Source organism: Austrofundulus limnaeus, unplaced genomic scaffold (assembly GCF_001266775.1).
Source record: "Austrofundulus limnaeus strain Quisiro unplaced genomic scaffold, Austrofundulus_limnaeus-1.0 Scaffold80, whole genome shotgun sequence".
Lineage (NCBI taxonomy): Eukaryota > Metazoa > Chordata > Actinopteri > Cyprinodontiformes > Rivulidae > Austrofundulus > Austrofundulus limnaeus.
The window spans coordinates 1157787-1166127 of NW_013952482.1; the positions used below are offsets into that span (position 1 = coordinate 1157787).

Sequence of the window (8341 nt, forward strand, 5' to 3'; positions counted from 1 at the left end):
GTTAAATTCTTGACTTCCTGGTTGGAGGGAAAGACCATACAACCATTTACTGTCACAGTGCCATCTGGTGGGTGCTTTTAGCATTACTTCCACCAAATGATAGAGAAGGCAGTTTCAGTTTAACACTCCCATTTTTGAATTTTATCAGCTCAAAATGTGGTCAACCGTTTGGTTGACCAGGACCTTAACTGGTTAAAAAGRTAGTTTTACATCACACACTTGATTATAGATCTAGAAGTTAGAAATGAGGCTGAGAGAAATGTATTATGGTGAGACATTCCGATTTCAGGGTAGCTTTTGTTCCAACCCACCTTTAGGTCACCTGCGCTTACACCTGGACTTATTTTGCACTTTTGTCTTTGCACTATTTTTACTGTTACTAAATACAATTGTATCACTTTACACTTTCATGGGTACCTGGGAAACCAATTCTTACTTYGAATCTAGGTTTTGTGTATTGATAGAAGTAGCTTTAAATGTTTCATAGYAACTTCATCTTTCAGAACTGAGAAACTTAATAAAACAATCCAGACGCCACTTTAAAAAAAACACCTTATATTTATTGTGCAAACATACTGTAACTTAATACAAAAAGTCACTTTTCAATAAAAAAAAAAAATAACAAATGTGGTCCTGTGGCCTTGCTCAGGTTTGTTATCAGGATGCCAACTGAACCTTTTTACTCTGATGGTATTTATATGCAAAACCTGCAAGAGAGAGAAAGATTAGAGAACATTCTGTGTGACGATCCCAAACTGGATTTAAAAACCGTTGTAGCCTCAGATYAAAGTCAGAATCAGGGAGCAGGAAGCTCTCATAGTAGGTGTCAGAAAAGTTTATTTAAATTTGTCATCTTTGGCATACTTCAAGTACCCCCACCCCCCAAAAATATACATCAACTCACCATTAAACAATGTCAGTCACGTCTTCAGCAGGACTTGTTCTTCTGTAAATAAAAAAAAGGTGTGTTGTTAGGCCTGTCGCGATAGCCAATAAATCAATTAATTGCACGATAACTTTTTTTTGAGGTCGGTAAAAAAAATGAGGTCGATGAAAGTTTCATTTTCCTGCTTGTTTGTTCACTTCGTCTCTCTCCCTCTGTACTCCGCTGCACAGGGGCTCAGCTGACCCCTCCCCTCCTGTTTCCTTAGTGTGGGAGGAGTCAACTCCCGCTTTAGCATGAGCTGAAAGGAGTGGCACCCGGTGTGGTCTTCTGCTGCTGAAGCCCATCTGCCTCAAAGTTCGTCGTACTGTGCGTTCAGAGACGCTCTTCTGCCTACCTCGGTTGTAACGGGTGGTTATTTGAGTCACTGTTGCCTTTCTATCAGCTCGAACCAGTATGTCCATTCTCCTCTGACCTCTGGCATCAACAAGGCATTTCCGCCCACAGGACTGCCGCGCACTGGATGTTTTTTCTTTTTCGGACCATTCTCTGTAAACCCTAGAGATGGTTGTGCGTGAAAATCCCAGTAGATCAGCAGTTTCTGAAATACTCAGACCAGCCCTTCTGGCACCAACAAYCMTGCCACGTTCAAAGGCACTCAAATCACCTTTCTTCCCCATACTGATGCTCGGTTTGAACTGCAGAAGATTGTCTTGACCACGTCTACATGCCTAAATGCACTGAGTTGCCGCCATGTGATTGGCTGATTAGAAATTGTGGCCTTGCTCAGGTTTGTTATCAGGATGCCAACAGAACCTTTTTACTCTGATGGTATTTGGATGCAAAACCTGCAAGAGAGAGAAAGATTAGAGAACATTCTGTGTGATGATCCCAAACTGGATTTGAAAACCGTTGTAGCCTCAGATTAAAGTCAGAATCAGGGAGCAGAAAGCTCTCATAGTAGGTGTCAGAAAAGTTTATTTAAATTTGTCATCTTTGGCATACTTCAAGTACCCCCACCCCCCAAAAATATGCATCAACTCACCATYAAACAATGTCAGTCACGTCTTCAGCAGGACTTGTTCTTCTGTAAATAAAAAAAGGTGTGTTGTGATGTGATGTTGCACAAGAAAATAAAACAATGYGCATAGAAGAAGTGCAGGAGCCTCAGATTAAAGTTAGAATCAGGGAGCTGGAAGCTCTCATAGTAGGTGTCAGAAAAGTATTTTTTTAGTTTGTCATCCCAGGCTGAAAGCAGTCGCCTGCATCTCTGGATTATCACTCAACCTACCTGGCTTTTTCAGTCCCACAGCCTTGTTCAGTCCAGTCTTCAGCTATAAACAGAAAATAAAAGCAAACCATGAGCATTACAAATACTGAATAACGTCTAATTTAAGATTTAGACACCTTTTATTTTTTCATTTTACAAGCTACTTTGTATTTTTCACCCCCTTTCCATCTTGATAATAATGYACTTAAATGATAACTTGAAGTTAATTTGGGATTATTGTCTAAAACAAATCTTTATTTCCCCTTAAGTAATCTTATCAAGGCTATATCTAATCTTATCTAAATGAAGCACTTAAATACCATAAAGCAATATAATACTACGTTTAAAAGCTGCCTAAGCTCAAAAGGTTATCGTTTTGATCATTTATTGCCAATATAAAACGGTTTTCATTGTCTATTTCAGCTTTTTATTGCCCGTATGGAATGGCCTGCAGGACAGCCACGTGGTCCACAAGCGCATTAAAAAGGTTAGCTTTGATTATAGGTTTTACTTATTTTTCGTGCTCGTCTCACTATGTAGCAAGTATAAAACAAGTTATAGGCCTAGCTTTAGTTAATGGGCAACTTACTTCTTTTATTGCTTGCAACAGATCAGAGTTCCAGATGCAAATGGACGTTCTACTCTTGTCTTATCCCTTCTGACTTGGATGACTTTTCGGCTTCCGGTACAAGCCCCGCCCATTTCCGGGCTAAGCAGTTAGCTAAAAGCGAGGAAATGTTTAGTTATTTTGAGGTACACTTTTTCTTCGATGTTTTTTTTAGTTTCTGAGCCTCAATTTAAACACATAGCTGATATTTCAATGTAGTTTATTTTTCTTATCAGTACATTTCTTTCACAATAAAACAAACTGTGTAGCTGATCCCACCAAACTTGAAGCATTATGGGAGTTGTAGTTCAGTGAAGAAAATCTGAGGATTCCTCATATTTTAGTCATTTCTAAATTTAAAGCGTACACTTATTAAAATCCTAGCATTCCTTGAAAGAATGCATTTTCTGCAGAAATGTTAGACAAAAAAAACGTTTCTTTTATTTGGTACAAAAAAAACCTAAAGGAATTTTGCACAATCTTGCATAAGACAAGACCACAAATAAACAGGTTACATGAACCAATGATTTAACAAAAAGAAGGTTTTTGGGTCAAAATATAAATGGCATTCTATATATCTGTGTGTCTTTTTTGTCTGCTAACAAAATAAAATGTTCATTTAATGATTTTGTGTTGTGTTGAAATTTGTTGTTTTTATTAAAATGAAATAAATTATTTAAAAAAAGATAATGTTTTTAGTAGCCTAAAATATCACAAACCAGTTGACAGATTTTAATGAAACTCTTAGAAAATGCCCACTGAATGAGCTTCTACGACTGATTTTGGAGTCGACATGTGGCACAAACACAAACATTGCTTTAACTTTGTCCGTTTTACAGATAAAGATGTAACTAGTATTGCATCGTGTCACATCAGGAACTAAACAAGTGCATTCTTTGTTTTCCAAAAGTCAGTGATTTTAATGGGTGTCCAAAAATACTTTCCCCACTTCGTGCATCAAATGTGACAGTTTTGTGGACATTATGATTATTGACATTACCAACTAGGGTTGGGCATAATCGTATCGTGTGCAATTAATAGTCAGAAAAATTGTTAATTGATTACTTTTTGGCACTTGACGATTAACACGATTAATGCCCCCCTGGCAGACTGACTGGATATTTCCCCGGTCAGTCTGCTCRATGCTCCTCTACGCTTCAAATATGACAAACATTTWATAAAAACTTCTGTAATTTATTTATCATAACTCTGGTTTTACTTGGTCCATCAACACAATTAAAATTTGATGCATAGCCTGAAGTCTGTACTTTTGACACAATTTAGAACAGACTTTTACAGAGGGCAAATTTTTCCCACTAAAGTGATTTAAATTGGTCATATAAGGGCATGCAGGCGTCCAGGGACTCTAGGGGATAAATCATCATATTAACCGTTATCAGCTAAATACCACAACTGTGATTTTTATTTTTTTGCCAGTATCACCCAACCCTGTCACCAACACCTCAGGAAGGGGACACTTTTTGTGTCTGTCTGCCTGTGTGAATTTATTTTGTGGTCTTGTAAGCCCATGTAGGCTGGGCACCTGTATTGCATGACCCAAAAAGAAAAGAAAAGAAAATTACTGACTTTACCAACATACATGTGAAAACTGTTTATGGATTTGCTAAAAAGCTTAAAGCTGTCTTAGTCATTTTTTAAATATATTTGCAAACGTATAATTTACATCACCATCAGAAACAAACATCCTAAACCTAAAAGACTTGTATATTTCTTTCAAGTGAACTTCTTCACAGTCTGCAGMCTTGTACAAATTCTACAATGCTAACTTGAAAATACTGATGTATTAAGTAATACTGACTAAATGGTGTAAAAGACATAACAGGAATCAAAATGAGCAGTGTGGCTTCACCAGATCTTCATCCTTGCAGAGCTGCTAAGGGAGTATGGGGTGCCTGGGTTGCTTCTCAGGCTTATCCAGTCACTGCAGCAGAGGAGGRCGTCTCAGCATTTTGCAGATGATGTGGTTTCGTTGGCGTCTTCAGTAGCTGGGATGGGAATCAGCTCCTCCTAGCCTGAAGTCGTGGTTCTTCATTGAAAAAGGTGGAATGCTCCTTTCTCATTTGGTGACGAGTCTCTGGAGGAGCTCAAGTATTTGAGAGTCTTGTTTATGAGGGATGGTAGGGTAGAGCAGGAGATGGACTGACAGATCTGTAATGATGTCTAAATCTGTTTAATTACTCATGAGATGTTTAGCTAACAGATTTTGTGCCAGATTAGCAAATAAAAAAAACACAAACATTTAAAGAGCAAGTTGAGGTTTAATTTATACATTTATTCTGATCACATCTGTACAGGAATGCATTGTCACAGCAGAAACACAACCTAAATCTGAGCATGGCACGACAGCCATCACAACACATCCAGAACTCAACCATAAATGTACAGACTCGCCCCAGTTCAAGGTTCAGAACTCTCATAATGATTATCATCAAAGATAACATTATTATAATTATTATCAATATTATTCACATAGAACTATCTGTCTCTCAAATATATTTTTTGTTTTCAAAGAGCAGAAAAATACAAGTGGACTCTTCACTGGGATGAAAACCGGTGGTGGATCCACCGTCTTGGCTCACACGGAGGAGAAACACTGAAAACTGGAGGAGTGGAGCCAACTTATCACAGAGGGGCTTTAATCAGCTCGTACCAAGGCGTGGGAATGGTCACAGAAGGTCGCAGACAGATGGAGGGGTGGGGTTGAGTTTTCAGGAGCACAACTCAACTTTGAAGCTACTTTTGACATCACTGACACAAAAGTTTCTTTTTTTTAAAAGAGACAATAAAAGCCGTTAAACTAAAATATTATATGAAGAAGACTACAAAGGCACAGAGATTTGCAGAGTTAAAGAAACAGGCACCGGGGGCCTCGTGTGCAAAGGAGGCTTTCTCCGTGCAAAAGGTATCATTAATGAAGCTGATGCCAAATGAATAGGTGGCACTGAGCTGGGAGTCTCTTAATGATGTAAAAATTATGATTGGACACATCTGGAAGGTCTCCTGCTTCACCAGCTAAACGAAGCTAAAAGTGTCTGAGGATCCGTTTTCTGTAATTTTTTTTAATGTGTCAGATTGTTATAATAAGACATAAAATATTTATATTAATGTCCATCAGCAGTTTCCCACATGTAGGTGTTTATGTAATTAATAAATATTGGCATTTTAATAGTTATATTTAAGAACTGTGCATCAGAACACATCAAGATGATGATGTACAAATGGGCTGATTACGTTTTTGAAATTTTGCTAAATTTTCTGATCAGTTGAACAGGTAATGTTAGATCGAATGTGTTAGTTCCCCTGTAAATCAGAGAATACACCTATAAGATGTATCAAACCCCGGAGTGTCTTTGTGTTTAATGTCATTTTCTTATTAAACCGTTTGAAATATCTCAGCCTTAAAATGAGCCAAATGAAAGYAGCAGTGGGTTCTTAATTTCTCCCAGCAACGGGCACACGCCATTTCCTCAATTTAAGCCATGTTTCAGTAAAAAAATCCACTCGTCTTCGTACACGAGGCCCCAGGAGGCTTAAAAAAACAAAAATAATAAAAAACAGGAAGACAAGCAGTATTAGGGCAGATTAAAGGCAGTTTCACAAACCAACATTAGAGGGAGCTCTAACAGCTCAGGTATTTTAGAAAAACTGTGTGGATGTTTACTTGATATGCTATGTAAAGTATTAAAAAACAGGAATATCTTTTGAAAGCATTGTTCACTGTTGTGGAACAAAGGTAAGTACCACACAGCTCTGTGTGTGTGTGTGTGTGTGTCAGTATTTTTCATGTGTTATGTAGAGCATAATGAATGAAGATGAAAAGAGCCGAACAATTCCTATTAATGTGAGAGTGTCTTAAAATTTTGTTTTTAGTTGGTCTGATCGATAGGAGTAACTACTGTACGAGTGGGAGGACACTGACACGAGCAAAAGCAGGGACTACGCACGCACTCGGAACAACAACGAAGCCAGCGATAACAGCAACGGCACCAACAACAACGACGTCGTGGAAAGAGACAGGCGGGTCGGGAAAAGTCCAGCCAACCACAATCCTCCGCTCACACGGAGGGAGAAATGGAGGCTACAATGCACCTGGAAAAAATTACTCTTTTTGATATTTCAGGAATTAGACAGACTCAGAAAGCGGTCYGTCCTTCCGTGTGCTTTTATAAACTCTCTCAGCCACCTCGTCAGTTCGATTCCTGTTTATTCATCACTCTAATCTGCCTTTGAGACAACCGATGTGCTTAGTTCTGCAGGTATTACTCTTATCCTCCCGTTCTTTCTTTTAAAGGATGAGCAGCGTGATTGTGCTTCTCGGCCTGCACGGCTGTTTGAGGCTGCTGGGGTGGAGGGGTGGGGGTTGCAGAGGTCAGAGGTTGTGTGGGAGTGACCTCCTCGCRTCAGGAGGGAGGAGCTGGAGCTGCTGCGCCCCTGAGAAACCCCACTCCCTCCTCGTCAGCATACATGGCTACTCAGGAAGCACTTAAGGAGGGGGGGCGGACACTCAAACACACTCTTCACACTCAAAAAGCCAGCATTTGGCCATGGGAGAGTTTTCTTCTTACACCTACACATAATGAGGCGGGGCGGGGCAGGGCGGGGAGAGAGGGGGAAAGACCTTGTTGGAGAAAAGGTTTGGGCGAGGGATCAATCRAGCATCGCATCCAGCTGGTCTGCCAGGTCGTCAAACATGCTGCCGATGTCATCCAGGATTGAGACTGTTGCTTTTTTGCTGAAATAAAATAAGGAAATATTTCTTAGCATTAGGCTTGTGAAAAATTGCATCATGAGTGATTAATCGTCAGAAAAACTRTCACCGATTAATATTTACTACTTTGGGATTATTGTGATCAGTGCCGTGTGATGACGTATGTTTGTGTGATTGCTAGGGCTGGGCAATATGGCTGAAAAATGCAGATCAGTTGATATTAATAATTATTAATTAGTTCGTTTGTTTTACCTATTTCAAATAAGGACCAGGAGAAAAAAGCCTGAGTACCACTGCCAAACTGGTGACGTGACCTTTCTTTATTCACAGTTTCCTCTGGMGCTGTTGCACTCATTTTCTCCTTTCAATCCGCATCGTTATTTTTTTTTATTTTCAAGCCGTTCTGAGGCACCGTGGTGAAACACGAAGCTGCTGCTGCGCATGATACTCAACACGTTGTTGTTAGCTGATCAAAGAGTGAGTGAGTTAGTTGATGCCACCAACCTTGCTTATGGCCCTGTCACACTAGACAACTTACAGCAACTTATGAAACCTTTTTTATGTCTAAATTCCTAATAAAAGTTGTATATTTGATCATTTTGTTAGAATTACAGTATGTACACGCCTAAAGGAAACTTCCAGTTGATTTTTTATTCCATTTTTAACGTAGATGTCTTTAAAGTTTTCACAAGTTGGCATAAGTTGTCGAAAACGTCTCTTATGTCAACTTATGAAACATTTTTTATGTCTAAATTGCTAATTAAAGTTATATATTTGATCAATTTGTTCGAATTAGTTTCGTTTAGTTTATTAATTTCTTTAAAAACAACATAAATTCAACAAATTATAGAT

At 38.9% G+C, this 8341-nt stretch overlaps 1 protein-coding gene and 2 long non-coding RNA genes across 5 annotated transcripts in view; all 3 read right to left on the reverse strand.

Moving 5' to 3' along the window:
- Positions 1–538: 538 nt before the first annotated feature.
- LOC106519660 (uncharacterized) lies at positions 539–1197 on the reverse strand. 2 transcript variants are annotated; one of them, XR_001310469.1, is made up of 3 exons: positions 1084–1197; positions 905–946; positions 539–707 (listed from the first exon to the last, which is right to left on the reverse strand). It is a non-coding gene; the product is annotated as an uncharacterized LOC106519660 (long non-coding RNA). The 2 variants fall into 2 exon arrangements; XR_001310468.1 differs by lacking the exon at positions 1084–1197 and having other exon boundaries at positions 905–1021.
- A 384-nt stretch (positions 1198–1581) lies between these two features.
- Positions 1582–2848, reverse strand: LOC106519659 (uncharacterized). Its single transcript, XR_001310467.1, has 4 exons — positions 2743–2848; positions 2175–2217; positions 1929–1970; positions 1582–1731 (listed from the first exon to the last, which is right to left on the reverse strand). It is a non-coding gene; the product is annotated as an uncharacterized LOC106519659 (long non-coding RNA).
- Positions 2849–5019: 2171 nt separating this feature from the next.
- LOC106519653 (caskin-1) overlaps positions 5020–8341 on the reverse strand; it is a 47260-nt gene continuing 43938 nt past the window's right edge. For both annotated transcript variants that reach the window (XM_014011414.1, XM_014011413.1), the window contains exon 21: positions 5020–7513. In XM_014011414.1, coding sequence (XP_013866868.1) covers positions 7429–7513 — 85 coding nt within the window. In that variant the 3' untranslated portion in view covers positions 5020–7428. The remainder of the gene's footprint in view (positions 7514–8341) is intronic.